Below are 24,345 nucleotides of genomic sequence, written 5' to 3' on the forward strand. Positions count from 1 at the left end.
AATAAAAGAATAAAATTATTATCATATTTATGATAAAAAATGAAACACTTAAAATAAGTTATACTTTTTCTTATTAATACATTTTAAATATTATTCATATACAGAGATCAAATTATTAATTTATACAATTGAACTATCATTTAACTAAATGAAAAGATACTACTTTTAAATATACAATATACTATCACTAATTTTAAGTATACAATATACTATATGAACATATAGATATATATATATATATATATATATATATATATATATATAAATAACCTGTCTGAGATCATCAGTATCCGATCTTGTGACCATTTTCTCCTTCAATGGAGACAAGGAAAGGGAGGGTTTTTTCTGTGAAAAAGGAATGTATGATTTGTAATTTACATGCAATTTCCTACGAATTTCATACATTTTGTCACAGGAATATCTGAATCTGGGAGACAATGTTGGTTTTTCACAGAATTTCTCCTTTTTTGGTTTCACGGAATTAATTAATTTCTGTTTTAATAGAGTATGGTGATTTCTAACAAAATCAATAAATTAGGTACTTTCGAATACATTCCGTTTCTTTAAAGCGATAGCACAGGTTTTATCATCAAAAAAATTAAATTTCTTGACGAATAAATGTATAATTGCAGTCGATCTGACATTTGGAATAACCGCCTATATAATTGTTCAAAAAATGGATATAAATGAGAACGTACTTTCATTCTGTTCAATTTGTAATTCCCTCCACATCTCATAATTTGGGCTACATTCATGTCTTTCACAAAAGATAAGATTTTTCAATCTAGTGATGTCATCATCATTTGGACAATCAAATGTCTCATTGTCAGATTTTTTTAATGCCAGCTGTCTGAAAAATTGTTAGTTGTGGTATCCACATATGAAATATCTGAGTTTTCTCACTATTGGTTAAATTAAGCTTTTCAAAAAAACTTTCAAATATTTCTGAATTTCTGCATACATGTATCTTGGGATCATATACTGGAATTAATTTGTATAAGTCCAAAAGATTCTTCCTAAGTTTAAGTTGTAACTTAGTTTGTTTTATTTTTAGAAACTGATTGTCGCCATTTTCTCCTCTCTGCACATGTCCTTCTCTGGCTCCTCCCCCTTCTGACTCCTCTTTGTCATTTCCCTCTCTGACTCCTCCCCCTTCTGGCTTCTCTATGTAATTTCCTGCTTCTTTTCTGGTGTCCTGAAGGTCAACTTCAATAGACAGCACATGTCTGCGGCCATCTTGATTACAATCAAAATCATTTTCTGACATTTCAGGTCGTCCATTTCCACCATCTTTACATTTTTCTAACACTAACTTGTGAAACTCATGGATTAAATGTGATACATTTCTAAGCTTCTCTTTCTCTTTGTTAAAAAATAGCTTAGAATTTACTCATGAATTTGCCATTTCACAGTCAGCATACAAGTCTAACCTGTCACGCTGTACTCTAAGATGTACAATAGCAGTACAGCGCAGTAATGTGGGACTGAGAGGATTCCTAAAACTATCAGAGAAGATTAAGGGGAGAAAACTCCATGTCACGAACCACCGGGGGGGTCACTCAGAAATCCCCCGCGCTGGCTACCAGTACGTCACAATCGGGGGGTAACAAGTGGGGGTCACCCCTCCTTTATACCTCCCGACCGACAGACAGAGCACGTGATGCGCTCTCTAGCGCCCCTCTTATAGTCAGGCCAATTATGGAATTGCCCGACAATAAGCAAGGAGGCCGCTATACTACTTATGCCGATTATTGAAGGGTCCCCGGTGAGAGTAGGGTATATATTCCCCCGACCTCCGCGGGCGGAATATATAAAATCTCCCCGAATCTCACTGGCCTCCCCACAATAATCCTTGGCACAAATTCGCTGCCACCAACCGCTTCACGGTAACTATTAGCCGAACACACAGACGTGGGATTCAAGATCGAGATAACAGAACAGCCCAAGATTAATTATATAATTTAATCAGCCTAAAGCACACTAGAAACTACAATATATACAATAGGGAATCTACAGAATATACAGTTATGTCAGAGTACAGTTACAGATAAAGCATGGTTTACAAACAGGCATACACAGTTCCAGCAGTTACCTTGTGCGTCTGGCCACAGGGGGGCGCCGTGGACCAGGTTTCCAGGATCTCCCTCACAGGTCTTTCCCAACCAGGCCCCGAGCAAAAGAACACTGGAAAATGGCCGAAGTAGGGTTATCAACCTGGGCAAATCCAGGTCCCCTCCTACCTTAGTGACCTCACAGGGAAGCACTGCCACTCCCCCTGCATGGAGTCAGAGTAATATCCCAGAAGGGGCTATTACCTGCAACTCCGGACTGGGAGGTCCGATCGGGACGGTTCTGGTGCCATCAGATCCGCCCGGGTCCCCTCTGCATTTTGAGTCCAAGCACGACTCATTTACCGGACTCCTACTAGCAGTTCTCTATATCTCGCCGCCCCAGGGTGCCATATACACTCCGAGGATATGCACAGATTCGGCTCGAAGTCCCGATTCTAACGATGTAGGGGGTGTATGGCTGAGACGCACGGTATATCATAACTGGGTATGATATTACGGAGCCAGCAGTGTGCTCTGCTGTGGTGACTAGCTCCCTTTTGGTTTTGCCAGGTCACTGTCCACTTTCTTTGATGAGCGGACACAGCTCCCAGGGGCTCTTCCTCTCTCTCTTTGTTTTAGAGGCCTGAGAGAACACTAATCTCCATATCAGAGGAGATGGCTGTTGGAGGTGTAAGTGGAACACAGACCAGTTCCTTTGACACCTATCTGCTAAACAAACCGTTTATCCCTGTGGTAAATTTTCTGATTGAAGGAGTTGTGTGAAGGAAAGGGGGGGTGACACCAGGAGAGGGCTTCCTGACATAACTTGAATATCATGATTTATCGTCATATCTCCGGATTTACCTCACACCTCCCCCCTTTTGAGGGCGCTAGGGGGCAGCACACTCCGGTGTTCCCCCGTGCGCCCGTCCGCGACCTCTCCTTGTCGGGACAGCCCGTCTGCGTTACCGTGGTCACGGCCCCTTTTGTGTCGAATGGTGAAGTTGTATTGCTGGAGCGCCAGGCTCCATCGCAACAACCTGCCATTCGTCCCGGAGACAGTGTGTAACCAGCTGAGGGGATTGTGGTCCGTCTCCACGATGAAGTGGCGCCCGTATAGATAGGGTTGCAGACGCTGCAGAGCCCCACACTATGGCTAGGCATTCCTTCTCCATTGTGGAGTAGGCCACTTCCCTTGGTAACAGCTTCCTGCTCAGGTACAAGACTGGGTGCTCTTGGCTCGCAGAGTCCACCTGGCTGAGCACCGCACCGAGGCCGAAGTCACTGGCGTCGGTCTGTACTACAAACGGCCGCGTGAAGTCGGCTGCCTGTAGCACGGGCGGGCTGGACAGGGCGTCCTTTAGGGCCCGGAAGGCTGTCTCGCAGTCCATTGTCCAATCGACTGCAGAGGGCAGCTTCTTCTTGGTGAGGTCCGTCAAGGGGTTTGCCAGGCTACTATAGCATGGAACAAACCTCCTATAGTACCCAGCGGTCCCCAAGAAGGACATCACCTGCTTCTTGGTCCTGGGGGTGGGCCAGGACGCGATGGCCTCCACTTTCTCAGGCTCGGGCTTCAGTGTTCTCCCGCCTACCCGGTGACCGAGGTACTGGACCTCCGCTCATGGCCAGCTGACACTTTCCCGGCTTGATGGTCAAACCTGCCTGGTGGATCCGCCTGAGCACCTGTGCTAGATGCTCTAGGTGGTCCTCCCAGGTGGGACTGAAGACGGCAATGTCATCCAGGTACGCGGCCGCGTACCCTTCAAGTCCCTTGAGCAGGGTGTTGACCATCCGCTGGAAAGTGGCAGGGGCATTCCTCATCCCGAATGGCATCACCGTGGACTCGTACAGTCCAAATGGGGTAATAAAGGCAGAGCGTTCCCTGGCCTTGCGAGTCAGGGGGATCTGCCAATATCCCCGGCTCAGATCCATGATGGTCAGGTACTGAGCCCCGGCCAACTGATCGAGCAGGTCATCGATGCGTGGCATTGGGTACGCATCGGCGACCGTGACAGCATTGAGCCCCCTGTAGTCCACGCAGAACCGAGTGGTTCGGTCCTTCTTAGGGACGAGGACTACAGGCGAGGCCCAAGCGCTGTTGGATGCCTGGATCACCCCAGCTTCAGCATCTCGTCAATCTCCTGGCGCATGTGTTGCTGCACCTCCAGGGAGACCCGATATGCTGAACGCCTGATCGGGGGATGATCCCCAGTGTCCACGTGATGGACAGCCAAGTCAGTCCTTCCGGGCTGGTTGGTAAACAACCCCCGGAAGGGGTGTAGGGTGGCCCACAGCTGGGACCGTTGGTCCTCCAAGAGCTGGTGGCCAACCTCCACATCCTCAATGGATCCGCCTGCCCTAACCTGGGCTAGCATATCCAAGAGGGTTTCCGCTTCTCCCTCCTCGGGCAGGTTGCACACGGGGAGCGCACATGCCTCCCGCTTATGATGTGCCTTCATCATGTTCACATGGAAGGGCTTCCGCCTTCCACGGGCAGGGTCCAGGGTGACCAGGTACGTCACAGGGTTGAGCTGCTGGTTTAACCTGGCCTTGGTCTTAGCGATCCCTAGGTGTCCGGCCATCGGAATCTCATGTGCGATCCGCAACAACTCCGTCCGGAACGGATAGGGAACCACCAACTGTCGGTCCCTGGGCCACGCCTCCGGTGAACCCTGCTGGACCGTGACCCGGTACAGACGTCCTTGGTCCCAGACCACTCGCTCCGGGTCCGAGTCCGAGGGAGGCTGTGCCGCCTGCTCCTTTAGAGCTTTCAGGCTGTCGTCAGCTTCTAACGCTGCCTGAAACCCCTGACTAGATGTGGCCAGAATCGACGAGACTGTCACATCTTCGGTCAGTACCCCCGGGGACCTGTGTCCCTGGCCTCCACCTGACTCGGCTGCCACTTGGTCAGAAGGGGAAGAGCTATCGGACCTCCGGGAGGCCCCTTGGCTTCCAGCACTCCCACTGCGGGTGACAGCGGCCACAGCCGCTGCGACCGTGGGTCGTGCCTGCTCCTCCTCCGTTCCTGACCAAGTCGCCGGTTCAGGCAGACCTACCTGGCTTCCTGACACCCCGGTTGTGGGGGAACCCTGCACCGAGATCTTACCTGGGAGCACTTCCGCTCCGGGACCGGCCCCAATCTCACCTGCCTGTTCCCCTCCTGCAGCAACAGAACCCCGCTGTGAAATCTCCGGGGACCCCACATTTGCTGTGGTAGCCCCCCACCCCACACACTGGTCCTCCCCCTGCAGCACCCTGCTCTCTGCTTATCCCTGCAGAGGGCAACAGATCCCAGCTCACAGGCTGATTACTTGTAGAGGCATTGTCACACCTTTCTCTGACCCCCTCCCCTGTCACAGCTGCAGCTGAGTGTGTGTCTATGGTGTCTATGCAAGCAGAAAAATCAGAGTTCACTCCCTCCTCCCTTACATCATTCATAGATAACACATTAACATTGTCCGGAGGCACGTCAGTACTGGCTGAAGGTTCAGGCCCTTGGGGGGGCCCAAACTGGAGGTTATCTGCCCCAAATCTGTCCCAAGTAGCACGTTTGCAGGGATCCGATCAGTTACCCCCACCTCTCTCACCCCTCGCCCTGCGCCCCAGTCCACATAAATGCCAGCAACAGGCAGCGCCGGGTCAATGCCTCCAATCCCGGAGACAGCGAGGGTTTTTCCAGGTATCAAGTCTTGGGGGGACACCATCTCAGGCCGCACCAGAGTCACCTCCGAGGCGCTGTCTCGCAGTCCTATGGTCACAGACCGGCCGACGGTGACAGGTTGGAAGCTGTCCAGGGACCTACCACCACCCCCACCCACACAATACACCTTGGGCGGCCCTTGGGACGGGGACGGAGCCGGGGCCTTGGGACGCTGAGGGCACATGGCCTTGAAGTGTCCAGGTAGGTTGCACTGGTGGCACCGTCTTGGCTCTGCCACGGGCCTGGAGAGGGGAGTTGAGGGGGACACCCCCTGCAGTCTAGGGGCAGGTGGGGCAGTCGCAGAATTCATCTTACCCCCTCTCCAGGTGCTGCTGGTGGCTGCTCTCCTGGCCTCAGGAGCCCGATTGTTGGTGTAGTCATCGGCCAGGGCAGCTGTAGCCGTGGACCCCTTTGGCTTCTGGTCTCGGATGAACTGGCGGAGATCCTCAGGGCAGTTCCACAAGAGTTGCTCTGTGATGACCAAGTCTAGGATCTCTGGTCCGGTGGTAAGCTGCAGGCCTTGGGTCCAGTGGTCGGCAGCTCGGGCAAGTGCCCGCCGGTGGTCAGCCCAGGAGTCCTTTGGTCCCTTCTGCAGGGTCCGGAACTTCTTGCGGTAGGACTCCGGAGTGAGGTTGTACTGTTGGATCAGGGCCCGCTTGATGGTGTCGTAGCCCTGATCTGCCTCAGTAGGCAAGTCCCCAAGGATTTCCAGGGCCTTACCCCTTAAACGGGGGGTCAGGTATTTGGCCCACTGGTCCTTGTCCAGATGGTGCTGCAGGCAAGTCCGTTCAAAAGCAGTCAAGAAAGAGTCCAAGTCTCCATCCTTCTCCAGCACTGGGAAGTCCTCAACACGGACCTTTGGAAGTTTGGTGTTTTGAAGGTCACATGTGGCTGATGAGGGCCGGAGCTGAGCTAGCTGCAGCTGGTAGTCACGCTCTGCCTGGCGCTCTCGCTCTTTACGCGCTGCCTGCCGCTCCGCAGCCTCACGCGCTGCTTGCCCCTCCGCAGCCTCAGCGTCACGCGCTGCCTGTCGCTCACGCTCGGCCATGAGTATCTCGTAGGTATCCCGGTCTCCAGCCATAAGCCTGGCCAAGGTAGCTTGAAGGAGGGCCTCTGCACCTCTCAGGCCGGACGGATTGGCAAGTGGTGATCTGCGGCACGCTGCAGAGCCAGGTGATTCACTGTCCATTTCAGAGCGGAGGACTGGCATCTGGCTCGTTGAGGACCCTTGGGCGAGCTCCTCCTCATTTTGTCCAGCAGTGCCAGGTTGTGCGATGTCCTCTGCAGAGCTGTTCTCTGGCGTCGGGCTCCTGGAGGACTCGTGGACAACCTCCTCATCGTCTCTGGCCTGAGCCATTCCTTTGGCTTTGCTCCTGGTGCCATCAGCCATTCTTGCAGACTTTTGGTCACTGACACAGAACTGACACCTGATGCACCCACACACCTTACAGTATCTGCACTCTGACACTCTAGTGTTGGTCTGGTCTGAAGACCCCAGCAGTAGAGTTGAGCGCGGTTCGTGGTTCGTGGTTCTCCAGTTCTAGGCTCGAGTGATTTTGGGGCATGTTCTAGATCGAACTAGAACTCGAGCTTTTTGCAAAAGCTCGATAGTTCTAGAAACGTTCGAGAACGGTTCTAGCAGCCAAAAAACAGCTAAATCATAGCTTGGTTTCTGCTGTAATAGTGTAGGTCACTCTGTGAATCAAACTATTATCACATTTCAGTGTATAGTGTGCGTGAACAGCGCCTTCAGATCACTGCTGTTTCTATAATGGCGATCGCCATTTTTTTTTTTTCTTGTCTTCCTTCCCTAAGCGCGCGCGTCTTGTGGGGCGGGCCAGCATGTCAGCCAATCACAGACACACACACAGCTAAGTGGACTTTGAGCCAGAGAAGCAACGGCATGTGTGATAGGATCTGCATGTCACATGTCCCTGCATTATAAAACCGGACATTTTCTTCACGGACGCCATTATCTGCCTTCTGCGTCTTTGGTGTCAGACATCACTGTCGCAGCTCCGTCTTGAGTCCTATCGCTGATACAGCTGTATGCGCTGCATACACAGCGTTAGACAGCATAGGGAGAGCACTTTATAGCAGTCCTTTTAAGGGCTCAAACCGGCAGGGTCAGTGTTAAGGTGACAGGTCCTGAAAACAGCGCCAGCGTCTGTGCAGCCAAGGTCAGGGATTTCCTCCCTGCATTTCACCATTAGGAGGGAATAGAAAGGCAGGCTTCCATTCCTCTACCCAGAGCACCACAATCCTGCCACTGTACCCTCTTGTCCTCTGCACACTCCAACTCATAACTAAGCCATTATACTAGCAAACACTCAGTGTACCTAGTGGCATCCTATCTGTGGCTATTGGACTTTGCTATAGTCCCACTAGTGCAAAGACATTTGCAGAGCACGTCTGCCTGCATTGCACACTACAACTAATTATAACTAAGCCATTATACTAGCAAACACTCAGTGTACCTAGTGGCATCCTATACGTGGCTATTGGACTTTGCTATAGTCCCACTAGTGCCAAGACATTTGCAGAGCGCATCTGCCTGCGTTGCACACTCCAACAAATTATAACTAAGCCATTATACTAGCAAACACTCAGTGTACCTAGTGGCATCCTATACGTGGCTATTGGACTTTGCTATAGTCCCACTAGTGCCAAGACATTTGCAGAGCGCATCTGCCTGCGTTGCACACTCCAACTAATTATAACTAAGCCATTATACTAGCAAACACTCAGTGTACCTAGTGGCATCCTATACGTGGCTATTGGACTTTGCTATAGTCCCACTAGTGCCAAGACATTTGCAGAGCGCATCTGCCTGCGTTGCACACTCCAACTAATTATAACTAAGCCATTATACTAGCAAACACTCAGTGTACCTAGTGGCATCCTATACGTGGCTATTGGACTTTGCTATAGTCCCACTAGTGCCAAGACATTTGCAGAGCACATCTGCCTGCGTTGCACACTCCAACTAATTATAACTAAGCCATTATACTAGCACACACTCAGTGTACCTAGTGGCATCCTATACGTGGCTATTGGACTTTGCTATAGTCCCACTAGTGCCAAGACATTTGCAGAGCGCATCTGCCTGCGTTGCACACTCCAACTAATTATAACTAAGCCATTATACTAGCAAACACTTAGTGTACCTAGTGGCATCCTATACGTGGCTATTGGACTTTGCTATAGTCCCACTAGTGCCAAGACATTTGCAGAGCGCATCTGCCTGCGTTGCACACTCCAACTAATTATAACTAAGCCATTATACTAGCACACACTCAGTGTACCTAGTGGCATCCTATACGTGGCTATTGGACTTTGCTATAGTCCCACTAGTGCCAAGACATTTGCAGAGCGCATCTGCCTGCGTTGCACACTCCAACTAATTATAACTAAGCCATTATACTAGCAAACACTTAGTGTACCTAGTGGCATCCTATACGTGGCTATTGGACTTTGCTATAGTCCCACTAGTGCCAAGACATTTGCAGAGCGCATCTGCCTGCGTTGCACACTGCAACTAATTATAACTAAGCCATTATACTAGCACACACTCAGTGTACCTAGTGGCATCCTATACGTGGCTATTGGACTTTGCTATAGTCCCACTAGTGCCAAGACATTTGCAGAGCGCATCTGCCTGCGTTGCACACTCCAACTAATTATAACTAAGCCATTATACTAGCAAACACTTAGTGTACCTAGTGGCATCCTATACGTGGCTATTGGACTTTGCTATAGTCCCACTAGTGCCAAGACATTTGCAGAGCGCATCTGCCTGCGTTGCACACTCCAACTAATTATAACTAAGCCATTATACTAGCACACACTCAGTGTACCTAGTGGCATCCTATACGTGGCTATTGGACTTTGCTATAGTCCCACTAGTGCCAAGACATTTGCAGAGCGCATCTGCCTGCGTTGCACACTCCAACTAATTATAACTAAGCCATTATACTAGCACACACTCAGTGTACCTAGTGGCATCCTATACGTGGCTATTGGACTTTGCTATAGTCCCACTAGTGCCAAGACATTTGCAGAGCGCATCTGCCTGCGTTGCACACTCCAACTAATTATAACTAAGCCATTATACTAGCACACACTCAGTGTACCTAGTGGCATCCTATACGTGGCTATTGGACTTTGCTATAGTCCCACTAGTGCCAAGACATTTGCAGAGCGCATCTGCCTGCGTTGCACACTCCAACTAATTATAACTAAGCCATTATACTAGCAAACACTTAGTGTACCTAGTGGCATCCTATACGTGGCTATTGGACTTTGCTATAGTCCCACTAGTGCCAAGACATTTGCAGAGCGCATCTGCCTGCGTTGCACACTCCAACTAATTATAACTAAGCCATTATACTAGCAAACACTTAGTGTACCTAGTGGCATCCTATACGTGGCTATTGGACTTTGCTATAGTCCCACTAGTGCCAAGACATTTGCAGAGCGCATCTGCCTGCGTTGCACACTCCAACTAATTATAACTAAGCCATTATACTAGCACACACTCAGTGTACCTAGTGGCATCCTATACGTGGCTATTGGACTTTGCTATAGTCCCACTAGTGCCAAGACATTTGCAGAGCGCATCTGCCTGCGTTGCACACTCCAACTAATTATAACTAAGCCGTTATACTAGCAAACACTTAGTGTACCTAGTGGCATCCTATACGTGGCTATTGGACTTTGCTATAGTCCCACTAGTGCCAAGACATTTGCAGAGCGCATCTGCCTGCGTTGCACACTCCAACTAATTATAACTAAGCCATTATACTAGCACACACTCAGTGTACCTAGTGGCATCCTATACGTGGCTATTGGACTTTGCTATAGTCCCACTAGTGCCAAGACATTTGCAGAGCGCATCTGCCTGCGTTGCACACTCCAACTAATTATAACTAAGCCATTATACTAGCACACACTCAGTGTACCTAGTGGCATCCTATACGTGGCTATTGGACTTTGCTATAGTCCCACTAGTGCCAAGACATTTGCAGAGCGCATCTGCCTGCGTTGCACACTCCAACTAATTATAACTAAGCCATTATACTAGCAAACACTCAGTGTACCTAGTGGCATCCTATACGTGGCTATTGGACTTTGCTATAGTCCCACTAGTGCCAAGACATTTGCAGAGCGCATCTGCCTGCGTTGCACACTCCAACTAATTATAACTAAGCCATTATACTAGCAAACACTCAGTGTACCTAGTGGCATCCTATACGTGGCTATTGGACTTTGCTATAGTCCCACTAGTGCCAAGACATTTGCAGAGCGCATCTGCCTGCGTTGCACACTCCAACTAATTATAACTAAGCCATTATACTAGCACACACTCAGTGTACCTAGTGGCATCCTATACGTGGCTATTGGACTTTGCTATAGTCCCACTAGTGCCAAGACATTTGCAGAGCGCATCTGCCTGCGTTGCACACTCCAACTAATTATAACTAAGCCATTATACTAGCAAACACTTAGTGTACCTAGTGGCATCCTATACGTGGCTATTGGACTTTGCTATAGTCCCACTAGTGCCAAGACATTTGCAGAGCGCATCTGCCTGCGTTGCACACTCCAACTAATTATAACTAAGCCATTATACTAGCACACACTCAGTGTACCTAGTGGCATCCTATACGTGGCTATTGGACTTTGCTATAGTCCCACTAGTGCCAAGACATTTGCAGAGCGCATCTGCCTGCGTTGCACACTCCAACTAATTATAACTAAGCCATTATACTAGCAAACACTTAGTGTACCTAGTGGCATCCTATACGTGGCTATTGGACTTTGCTATAGTCCCACTAGTGCCAAGACATTTGCAGAGCGCATCTGCCTGCGTTGCACACTCCAACTAATTATAACTAAGCCATTATACTAGCACACACTCAGTGTACCTAGTGGCATCCTATACGTGGCTATTGGACTTTGCTATAGTCCCACTAGTGCCAAGACATTTGCAGAGCGCATCTGCCTGCGTTGCACACTCCAACTAATTATAACTAAGCCATTATACTAGCAAACACTTAGTGTACCTAGTGGCATCCTATACGTGGCTATTGGACTTTGCTATAGTCCCACTAGTGCCAAGACATTTGCAGAGCGCATCTGCCTGCGTTGCACACTCCAACTAATTATAACTAAGCCATTATACTAGCACACACTCAGTGTACCTAGTGGCATCCTATACGTGGCTATTGGACTTTGCTATAGTCCCACTAGTGCCAAGACATTTGCAGAGCGCATCTGCCTGCGTTGCACACTCCAACTAATTATAACTAAGCCATTATACTAGCACACACTCAGTGTACCTAGTGGCATCCTATACGTGGCATTGGACTTTGCTTTAGTCCCACTAGTGCCAAGACATTTGCAGCACGTCTGCCTGCGTTGCACACTCCAACTAATTATAACTAAGTTACATTGTCAGGGATATTTATTCTTTATTATTCTGCTGTTAATAAAGCTAGACCACCACTGCAATCTACACCACCTCTCAATTTTTACTACCACATTTTCAGTCCACAATCTTGTCGCAATCAACATGAGTGGCAAAATGACAGATGCTGGTGGAAAGGGGAAGAGGCGTGGTGGAAAAGGCAAAAAAGGTTTTGTCAGTGGGGAAGGTGGCAAAGCTCCATTATCATCTGCTGCAGATAGACCATCTACTAGCAAAAGTAAGATGTCTACTACTTATTGTGGACAATCCGATGTGCTCCCTTTTTTACGGACACGAACAAGAGGAACAAAGGTAGATGATGGGCAAAAAAGGAAAATGCTTGAATGGATCTCAAGTGGTCCAACAAGTGCCCTCTCAGCCACTTCAAGTACCGCATCCAAAAAACACCAGTCCTCTAAGTTGTCATCCCAATCACACTTGATTTCTCCCAGCTCTGAAGTCTCCATCAGCCCTGCACAGTATGGTGGAACTGAGATGGCTGAGTCTGCAGAGCTGTTCAGTCACACTATAGCCTGGGAATCAGAGGTCTGCTCCCAAGCTACAGTGAGTACAGAACAGGAAATGGTCTGCAGTGATGCCCAGAACCTTTGTGACTCTGATTCAGGCCGTGAGGACCAGGTTTCTGAGCATAATGTTGACCCTTTGTCACAAACTGTAACACCTGTGGTTATAGACAATGAGGAACATACTGATGAAGATGAGACGCAGATACCCGATTGGGATGACAACTTAAATATTCGGTGAGGGCAAGAAGAGGCTCGGTCTGAGGGGGAGGGGAGTGCAAACACAACAATTGATGATGACGTTCTAGATCCCACCTACTGTCAACCCCCAGTCAGGCACTCGAGGAGGTCAACAGAGGCGGTGGAGGAGGATGCAACCGACGACGAAGTTACCTTGCGCCTTCCTGGACAGAGTCGGAGCACTGGTAGCACGTCTACAACTGCATCCTCAGCCACCACTCTGCCTATGAGCATTATTCGGGGTGGATCAACAGGTCGCATGGCCTCTAAGCCTTGCCTAGCCTGGTCCTTTTTTCACATCGAAAAAGATCGCCCAACTCATGTGATATGTAACATTTGTCATGATTCTGTTAGTAGAGGTCAAAACCTCAGCAGTTTGACAACTTCTTCCATGAATCGTCACATGACTAAATATCATAAGTCCCGGTGGGAAGCTCACCGTGCTGCAATGCGGCCTAGCGGAGCGAACCATCCACCGCCCGCCCCTTCCAGTGCATCCGCGCGCTCTTCATCTTCTAGGACTGTGGGGACAGCTGTCACACCTGTTTTTCCACGCAAAACTTCCACCACTGTAACCGCAACAGGCAGTTTGCTTGTAAGGTCGTCAGTTGGTTTGGAAGGGGAAACAAGTGAGTGTGTACAGCTCTCTCAGACATCGATAGCACCAACGTTGGATGAAGGCAACATCATGTCTCCGCCTGCACTTTCCTCACAAACCTGCATTTTTCCAGGGACACCCTACTCAACACCGTCTACACACAGCAGCCAGATCTCTGTCCCTCAGATGTGGTCAAATAAAAGGCCACTTCCTCCGACCCATGACAAAGCTAAGAGGTTGACTCTATCCCTCTGTAAGCTGTTGGCTACCGAAATGCTGCCTTTCCGCCTAGTGGACACACAGGATTTTAGAGACCTTATGTCTGTCGCTGTGCCCCAGTACCAGATGCCTAGTCGCCACTACTTCTCTAAGAAAGGTGTGCCCGCGCTACACCAGCATGTCGCACACAACATCACCGCTTCCTTGAGAAACTCTGTGTGTGAACGGGTGCATTTCACCACCGATACTTGGACCAGTAAGCATGGACAGGGACGTTACATGTCGCTGACTGGGCACTGGGTAACTATTGTGATAGATGGTGAAGGGTCTGCTGCACAAGTCTTGCCGTCCCCACGACTTGTGTGTCAATCCTCTGTCTGTCCAAGTTCCGCCACTGCTTCTGCATCCTCCACCTCATCTGGGTCCTCCACCTCCGCCCCAAGCCTGCCTGGTCAGGCCACCAGCGTTCTCACTGCGCAGAAGGAATCACGCACCCCTCATTACTATGCTGGCAGCAGAGCGCAACGGCATCAGGCGGTCTTTAGCTTGACATGTCTTGGTAATAAGAGTTGTGGTCAGCTCTGCGGTCCGAGTTTAATAAATGGTTGTCTCCACTCAACCTGCAGCCTGGTAAGGCCGTGTGCGACAATGCTGCAAACCTGGGTGCGGCCCTTCGCCTGGGCAAGGTGACACACGTACCTTGTATGGCTCACGTGTTGAACCTTGTCGTGCAGCAATTTTTAACACACTATCCCGGCCTAGATGGCCTTCTGAACAGGGCACGAAAACTGTCTGCTCACTTCCGCCGTTCAAGCGCCGCAGCTGAGCGACTTGCATCGCTCCAGAAGTCTTTCGGCCTGCCGGTTCATCGCCTGAAATGCGATGTGGCGACACGCTGGAATTCAACTCTCCACATGTTACAGCGACTGTGGCAGCACCGCAGAGCCCTGGTGCAATACGTCATGACGTATAGCCTGGGCCAACGAGATGCAGAGGTGGGGCAGATCACCCTGATGGAGTGGTCTCAGATCAAGGACCTATGCACCCTTCTGCACAGTTTCGACATGGCGACGAATATGTTTAGCGCTGACAATGCCATTATCAGCATGACGATTCCAGTCATTTACATGCTGGAGCACACGCTAAACACTATTCGGAGTCAGGGGGTGGGACAACATGAAGGGGAGGAACTACAGGAGGATTCATATGCGCAAGGGACAACAACATCACCAAGGTCCAGACGTTCATCATCACCAACGCAGCAGGCATGGGACCAAGGGGGACAGGGATCGACAAGGGCGCATAGTAGCAGGCGAAATGTTGAGCAAGGTGCAGGAGAACATGAAGAAATGGAGGACGAACTGTCCATGGACATGGAAGACTCAGCGGATGAGGGAGACCTTGGTCAAATTTCAGTTGAAAGAGGTTGGGGTCAGATGTCAGAGGAAGAAAAAACGGGTAGCACCTCTATTCCACAAACACAGCGTGGACTTGGTCCGCATGGCTGCGCAAGACACATGAGTGCCTTTTTGTTGCACTACCTCCAACATGACAGTCGTATTGTCAAAATTAGAAGTGATGATGACTACTGGATTGCCACACTATTAGATCCCCGGTACAAGTCCAAATTTTGTGACATAATTCCAGCCATAGAAAGGGACGCACGTATGCAGGAGTATCAGCAGAAGCTGTTACTAGATCTTAGCTCGGCTTTTCCACCAAACAACCGTGCAGGTGCAGGGAGTGAATCTCCCAGTTGTAACTTGACAAACATGGGACGGTCTCGTCATCTTCAACAGTCTACCCGTACCAGTAGGACCGTATCTGGTGCCGGTAACAGCAATTTTATGGAATCTTTTCATAATTTTTTTAGACCCTCTTTTGCAAGGCCACCAGAGACAACAAGTCTGACACATAGTCAACGGCTGGAGAGGATGATACAGGAGTATCTCCAAATGAACATCGATGCCATGACTGTGCAACTGGAGCCTTGCTCCTTTTGGGCTTCAAACCTAGAAAAATGGCCAGAGCTCGCAACTTACGCCTTGGAGATTTTGTCGTGTCCAGCTGCCAGCGTTGTCTCTGAACGTGTATTCAGTGCTGCTGGGTGTGTGCTGACAGATAAGCGCACGCGTCTGTCCAGTGACAATGTGGACAGACTGACGTTCATCAAAATGAACAAGTCATGGATCCAGAAGGAATTTACTACCCCTGTGTCATCCTGGGGAGAGTAAATGCTTGTTGATTTGGAATGTGCTTGATGCAAATCAAAACATCCTGTTTGCAACTAGGGCACAAGTGCTGCCACTGAATGGGTGGGTGTGTGGGGCCCAATTTTTGGAAAAAAAGGGAGACTCCGCTTGGAGTAACCCTTGCTTACATTGTTTTTAAAAGAAGCCAAGATGAACAGAGCTGGGATCAGGAAAGACTTTGCTACCTACCCTGGTGTCATCCTGGGGACGGTTAATTATGGCGTATTTTTGAATGTGCTTGATGCAAATCTAGCTGTGAAGTGTACAACTGGGGCACAACTGCTGCCACTGAATGGGTGGGTGTGTGGGGCCCAATTTTTGGAAAAAAGGGAGACTCCGCTTGGAGTAACCCTTGCTTGCTGTGTTTTTAAAAGAAGCCAAGATGAACAGAGCTGGGATCAGGAAAGACTTTGCTACCTACCCCGGTGTCATCCTGGGGATGGATAAGAATGGCGTATTTTTGAATGTGCTTGATGCAAATGTAGCTGTGAAGTGTACAACTAGGGCACAACTGCTGCCACTGAAGGGGTGGGTGTGTGTGGGGCCCAATTTTTGGAAAAAAGGGAGACTCCGCTTGGAGTAACCCTTGCTTGATGTGTTTTTAAAAGAAGCCAAGATGAACAGAGCTGGGATCAGGAAAGACTTTGCTACCTACCCCGGTGTCATCCTGGGGATGGATAAGAATGACGTATTTTTGAATGTGCTTGATGCAAATCTAGCTGTGAAGTGTACAACTGGGGCACAACTGCTGCCACTGAATGGGTGGGTGTGTGGGGCCCAATTTTTGGAAAAAAAGGGAGACTCCGCTTGGAGTAACCCTTGCTTGCTGTGTTTTTAAAAGAAGCCAAGATGAACAGAGCTGGGATCAGGAAAGACTTTGCTACCTACCCCGGTGTCATCCTGGGGACGGATAAGAATGGCGTATTTTTGAATGTGCTTGATGCAAATGTAGCTGTGAAGTGTACAACTAGGGCACAACTGCTGCCACTGAAGGGGTGGGTGTGTGTGGGGCCCAATTTTTGGAAAAAAGGGAGACTCCGCTTGGAGTAACCCTTGCTTACATTGTTTTTAAAAGAAGCCAAGATGAACAAGTCATGGGTCAGCAAAGACTTTGCTACCTACCCCGGTGTCATCCTGGGGATGGATAAGAATGGCGTATTTTTGAATGTGCTTGATGCAAATGTAGCTGTGAAGTGTACAACTAGGGCACAACTGCTGCCACTGAAGGGGTGGGTGTGTGTGGGGCCCAATTTTTGGAAAAAAGGGAGACTCCGCTTGGAGTAACCCTTGCTTGATGTGTTTTTAAAAGAAGCCAAGATGAACAGAGCTGGGATCAGGAAAGACTTTGCTACCTACCCCGGTGTCATCCTGGGGACGGATAAGAATGACGTATTTTTGAATGTGCTTGATGCAAATCTAGCTGTGAAGTGTACAACTGGGGCACAACTGCTGCCACTGAATGGGTGGGTGTGTGGGGCCCAATTTTTGGAAAAAAAGGGAGACTCCGCTTGGAGTAACCCTTGCTTACATTGTTTTTAAAAGAAGCCAAGATGAACAGAGCTGGGATCAGGAAAGACTTTGCTACCTACCCTGGTGTCATCCTGGGGACGGTTAATTATGGCGTATTTTTGAATGTGCTTGATGCAAATGTAGCTGTGAAGTGTACAACTAGGGCACAACTGCTGCCACTGAAGGGGTGGGTGTGTGTGGGGCCCAATTTTTGGAAAAAAGGGAGACTCCGCTTGGAGTAACCCTTGCTTGATGTGTTTTTAAAAGAAGCCTAGATGAACAGAGCTGGGATCAGGAAAGACTTTGCTACCTACCCCGGTGTCATCCTGGGGACGGATAAGAATGGCGTATTTTTGAATGTGCTTGATGCAAATGTAGCTGTGAAGTGTACAACTAGGGCACAACTGCTGCCACTGAAGGGGTGGGTGTGTGTGGGGCCCAATTTTTGGAAAAAAGGGAGACTCCGCTTGGAGTAACCCTTGCTTACATTGTTTTTAAAAGAAGCCAAGATGAACAAGTCATGGGTCAGCAAAGACTTTGCTACCTACCCCGGTGTCATCCTGGGGATGGATAAGAATGGCGTATTTTTGAATGTGCTTGATGCAAATGTAGCTGTGAAGTGTACAACTAGGGCACAACTGCTGCCACTGAAGGGGTGGGTGTGTGTGGGGCCCAATTTTTGGAAAAAAGGGAGACTCCGCTTGGAGTAACCCTTGCTTGATGTGTTTTTAAAAGAAGCCAAGATGAACAGAGCTGGGATCAGGAAAGACTTTGCTACCTACCCCGGTGTCATCCTGGGGACGGATAAGAATGACGTATTTTTGAATGTGCTTGATGCAAATCTAGCTGTGAAGTGTACAACTAGGGCACAACTGCTGCCACTGAAGGGGTGGGTGTGTGTGGGGCCCAATTTTTGGAAAAAAGGGAGACTCCGCTTGGAGTAACCCTTGCTTACATTGTTTTTAAAAGAAGCCAAGATGAACAGAGCTGGGATCAGGAAAGACTTTGCTACCTACCCCGGTGTCATCCTGGGGACGGATAAGAATGGCGTATTTTTGAATGTGCTTGATGCAAATGTAGCTGTGAAGTGTACAACTAGGGCACAACTGCTGCCACTGAAGGGGTGGGTGTGTGTGGGGCCCAATTTTTGGAAAAAAGGGAGACTCCGCTTGGAGTAACCCTTGATTGCTGTGTTTTTTATAAATGATCCAAGCTGCACAGAGCTGGGATCAGGAAAGACTTAGCTACCTACCCTGGTGTCATCCTGGGGACGGTTAATTATGGCGTATTTTTGAATGTGCTTGATGCAAATCTAGCTGTGAAGTGTGCAACTGGGGCACAAGTGCTACCACTGAAGGGGTGGGTGTGTGTGTGGCCCAATTTTTGGAAAAAAGGGAGACTCCGCTTGGAGTCACCTTGCGGTGTTTTACATGATTTTAGAAGGGCGTGCCATGCCTATATCTGTGTGTCCTCCTCTTTTTCCTTGTCCAGCTGTTTTGTTTTCGCATGAGTATATGTCCTTGTCACGTTCCAATGTGTTTGAGTTGTTTGTCACCTTTAGGACACCTTTGAGGGTGTTTTCTAGGTGTTTTTCTGTGTTTGTGATTGCCTGCCATTGTTTCCTATGCAGTTCGAGTTCGGTTCGTCGAACGTTCGACGAACCGAACTCGAACGGGAGGTCCGTTCGGCGAACCAACCTCGAGCCGAACCGCGACCGGTTCGCTCATCTCTACCCAGCAGCCACAGCTGCTGCAGGCAGTCTTTAGTGTCTGGGAGTATGGGTCTCACACTCACACACACTATTATCTCGATCCCACCGCTATGCCACCAATATGTCACGAACCACCGGGGGGGTCACTCAGAAATCCCCCGCGCTGGCTACCAGTACGTCACAATCGGGGGGTAACAAGTGGGGGTCACCCCTCCTTTATACCTCCCGACCGACAGACAGAGCACGTGATGCGCTCTCTAGCGCCCCTCTTATAGTCAGGCCAATTATGGAATTGCCCGACAATAAGCAAGGAGGCCGCTATACTACTTATGCCGATTATTGAAGGGTCCCCGGTGAGAGTAGGGTATATATTCCCCCGACCTCCGCGGGCGGAATATATAAAATCTCCCCGAATCTCACTGGCCTCCCCACAATAATCCTTGGCACAAACTCGCTGCCACCAACCGCTTCACGGTAACTATTAGCCGAACACACAGACGTGGGATTCAAGATCGAGATAACAGAACAGCCCAAGATTAATTATATAATTTAATCAGCCTAAAGCACACTAGAAACTACAATATATACAATAGGGAATCTACAGAATATACAGTTATGTCAGAGTACAGTTACAGATAAAGCATGGTTTACAAACAGGCATACACAGTTCCAGCAGTTACCTTGTGCGTCTGGCCACAGGGGGGCGCCGTGGACCAGGTTTCCAGGATCTCCCTCACAGGTCTTTCCCAACCAGGCCCCCGAGCAAAAGAACACTGGAAAATGGCCGAAGTAGGGTTATCAACCTGGGCAAATCCAGGTCCCCTCCTACCTTAGTGACCTCACAGGGAAGCACTGCCACTCCCCCTGCATGGAGTCAGAGTAATATCCCAGAAGGGGCTATTACCTGCAACTCCGGACTGGGAGGTCCGATCGGGACGGTTCTGGTGCCATCAGATCCGCCCGGGTCCCCTCTGCATTTTGAGTCCAAGCACGACTCATTTACCGGACTCCTACTAGCAGTTCTCTATATCTCGCCGCCCCAGGGTGCCATATACACTCCGAGGATATGCACAGATTCGGCTCGAAGTCCCGATTCTAACGATGTAGGGGGTGTATGGCTGAGACGCACGGTAATATCATAACTGGGTATGATATTACGGAGCCAGCAGTATGCTCTCCTGTGGTGACTAGCTCCCTTTTGGTTTTGCCAGGTCACTGTCCACTTTCTTTGATGAGCGGACACAGCTCCCAGGGGCTCTTCCTCTCTCTCTTTGTTTTAGAGGCCTGAGAGAACACTAATCTCCATATCAGAGGAGATGGCTGTTGGAGGTGTAAGTGGAACACAGACCAGTTCCTTTGACACCTATCTGCTAAACAAACCGTTTATCCCTGTGGTAAATTTTCTGATTGAAGGAGTTGTGTGAAGGAAAGGGGGGGTGACACCAGGAGAGGGCTTCCTGACATAACTTGAATATCATGATTTATCGTCATATCTCCGGATTTACCTCACACTCCACAACACCATACTTTAGGATAAAGGGTGGGTCCAGACTGTAGTGGATCCTCACCCCAAGCACAAACTCAATATCATATTATGCAAAAGAGGACAAGAGTTTTTTAGGGTGCAAAAAGATATACAAAAGTTTATTCAACACGCTGTGAGGGTAAACATCCAGAACATCATAAAAACATATTAAAAGTAATAATACACGGACGACCCCCATGTGTGGTAGATAATAAAACCATCTGTGACATGTTGGCTCATGATAATGCAGCCATACACAGCGAGTCACAGGGAAAAATGCAGGGCTTGCTAGTCAAGCAAACCGCATTAATGCACATGCGAACTACAGCAGTGTACTATGGCATTAAACACAATCATAAATGCAATACATAAGATGGACAAGGAGATGCCTCTTCCCTGACGAAGATTTCATTAAATTGAAACGTACGTAGGCTCCTCTGAGGCCCCTCTCTAATGGAGGCCCCCTCTTCCTATTTTTCCACCCATTGATGTGTATGGCTCTACTGCCACTATTTTCAGCTTACCTGCGCAGGGGTCCCTACAGGACCGTGGGTAATGTGTCTGTATGCAATGCAATTTTGGTCATACCTTTACTTTAGGTTATGCTATAATATATAAAGTTCACATGTTATGTATGCTCTCCTGACGTGTAACCTTGTCCATCTTATGTATTGCATTTATGATTGTGTTTAATGCCATAGTACACTGCTGTAGTTCGCATGTGCATTAATGCGGTTTGCTTGACTAGCAAGCCCTGCATTTTTCCCTGTGACTCGCTGTGTATGGCTGCATTATCATGAGCCAACATGTCACAGATGGTTTTATTATCTACCACACATGGGTGTCGTCCGTGTATTATTACTTTTAATATGTTTTTATGATGTTCTGGATGTTTACCCTCACAGCGTGTTGAATAAACTTTTGTATATCTTTTTGCACCCTAAAAAACTCTTGTCCTCTTTTGCAAACTATCAGAGAAGGTAGTTAGCTGGTAAACCACTAGGGGGCGTAAAAGTGGAGGAAAAGTATGAGCAGGGAATTCCCTAGCAGAGGTAATACTAGTCAAGCCCACCAGATGGCAGTAGAATCGTAAGAAAGCCGTGTCACAACATGAGGTCTTGTAAGTACACAAGGGCAAAGTCTAAACGTAGTCAGAGGGAAGCAAATAGTCAGTAGCCGGGAAATCAGAGCCTAGAAGCGAGGGGGAGTGGGAAGACAAGACAGAATAAAGGTAAACAGATAAGGAACAAACAGGGAGACAGCGGGAGAGACACTGATGGAAACAGACAACAGAGGAGGTTAACAGGTCAGGTGAACATGGAGGTCAGGAGGGGGCAGGGCAGACAACAGGTCACTCAAGAGCAGAGCACAGCAGAGCCAGAAGTATCACTGGTGAAGTCCAAGAGAAATAGTGCCCTAATAAAGCAGCCTGACCTCCAGAACGAGACAGAAAGGATTAACCCTTAACGTGACTTGCATCAGAAGTGAAACTAAAAAAAAGGCTCAACTCCAGCTGAGCCAGGAGTCAATCATGACATAACCATAAATTTGCTAAACTAGACTTCTCTAAAAGCTTACTTTGTTCAGAAAAAGAATTTAAATTCATTGTCTTACCTTGACTTATAATCAGCACTTGTACTACTTCTTATGGACTGACTTATTCTTTCTCCTCCAAAGACACATCAAAGGATGATCCTCTGTGGCTTTGCAAACTCTTTAAAGTTCATTTAAAAAAACATTCATGCGACTTGACTTATTCGTATTTTCTAAGTCCCGCGTGATATTTATAAATTGTTAATTCCCTGACATTTTGCAAGAGATATTCATTATTGCTGTCCCCCGTTGTGCAAAGTGAAGGAATAAGTACAAAAAATTAAAAAAAAAACGAATCCTGACTCGCCAAAATGTTAAAAATATACCCTTAAATATATTTTTCTTCAAATACGTGATAAGTGCATGAAAAACAAAACTTAAAAAATGTAGAAAAATGAATAGATGTATTTTTATATCTAATAAATAGGTTGCCAAAGTTCAGTTACAGAAAGGAAAAATAATATTCTTCGTTACCTTACGTAAAGAGTTAATAATAGTCCATTCTAATCAATAGAAATCTTCATCCATCTTTACTTGGTTCCTGAATAGTCATGCTGGAGACCTGACAGGCCTGTGTTACTTCATCATGGATGGATGGATGGATCAGCTTCGACATGTGTAGATTGACTCCTGGAGCAAGAGTGAGAGCCCCACTCCCACCGTCTATATATACAGCTGTCCCAATCCATATAGGGTTATTCTGTTTAGCACAGTTACACATGATGAAATCCTCTATCTGGAAAAATCCAGATAGAATATATATACCATACTAAGTCAGCATTTATCTATGTTCAATACTGATACATTAATATTGATTTCTTATAAGAACTGTTATCAATAAGCTATGCCCTCCAATATAAACAGAACTGTGAACATATATAATATGTCCTATTATAAAGTGTTTGATAACTAGATGTATTAATTTTAATGTTTTTACGGGGACATAAACAGTACTGGAACCAGTGGGGGCAGTGGCGTAGCTAGGGGTTCAGCCTAGGGGGGCAAAAAATCTGAGTGGGCCCCTAACCAGAAATCCTGATTACAACTACGGTGCCGCACCCTAATTATGGGTATAGGGGACCCTCAGCAAATAACTGTGCTGTTATTGACAATAAATCTCTACACAAAGACCAACACTGCTATAATAATTTACAAGGCCATTTAAAGAGTTGCAGTGAATCTGTAAAAAACCACATGCTATAAGGATTTTATGTATGGGATCCCCTTTTTCTATTTTTCTACACAGTCTTAGGGCTCGCTTACATTAGAGTGTAAATTGGATGAAAGCAATGAGAAAATCAAGTCCATATTGCAGCTCTGATCTGCGAGATTTTCTTCAGTTTTAAACAGACTGAGGAAAATAATGGCAGCAGAGCCACAGCCGAGGGCCATCAGCAGAACCACAGCCGAGTGCCATCAGCAGAGCCAGAGCCGAGTGTCATCGGCAGAGCCGGAGCCGAGTGTCATCGGCAGAGCCGGAGCCGAGTGTCATCGGCAGAGCCGGAGCCGAGTGTCATCGGCAGAGTCAGAGCCGAGTGTCATCGGCAGAGCCGGAGCCGAGTGTCATCAGGATACCACATCCCATGCTCTACGCCCCTCTGACCCCGGCTTTTGACTTGAATGAGCAAGTTTGACCTCACACACAGAAGAAACAAGTGCATGCTGGGATTTTTTTTACATGCAGATTTGGTCAGTGAAGAACAAAGATGCTCATCTGCAGGACTCCACTGAATAACATGGCTTCGTGTGCTGTCAGTGCAATGTCTGCTTTATCACATACAGCACTCAGCCGAAAATACACTGGTGTGAACCCGGCCTAATGAGGGGCTCATTCACACGTCACTGAGTCTTCACGAACACAAATAACAGTCCGTGTGTCATCAGTTCGGTCAGTGACAATTTTTGTTATCAGTTATGTCAGAGTTTCATCAGTTTTTCTCCAATAAAATAAAAA

General features: G+C 48.1%; 1 protein-coding gene across 1 annotated transcript in view; it reads right to left on the minus strand.

The window, feature by feature from the left end:
* Nucleotides 1-23,007, minus strand: part of LEO1 (LEO1 component of Paf1/RNA polymerase II complex) — a 155,423-nt gene extending 132,416 nt beyond the window's left edge. The window contains exons 1-3 of the mRNA XM_075343672.1: nt 22,926-23,007; nt 1,119-1,362; nt 699-850 (exon numbers count right to left, since the gene is read on the minus strand). Of these exons, the coding sequence (XP_075199787.1) occupies nt 699-850; nt 1,119-1,362; nt 22,926-23,007 (478 nt within the window). The remainder of the gene's footprint in view (nt 1-698; nt 851-1,118; nt 1,363-22,925) is intronic.
* Nucleotides 23,008-24,345: the final 1,338 nt, after the last annotated feature.

The sequence above is a fragment of the Anomaloglossus baeobatrachus genome, chromosome 4 (genome assembly GCF_048569485.1).
Source record: "Anomaloglossus baeobatrachus isolate aAnoBae1 chromosome 4, aAnoBae1.hap1, whole genome shotgun sequence".
NCBI classification, from domain to species: domain Eukaryota; kingdom Metazoa; phylum Chordata; class Amphibia; order Anura; family Aromobatidae; genus Anomaloglossus; species Anomaloglossus baeobatrachus.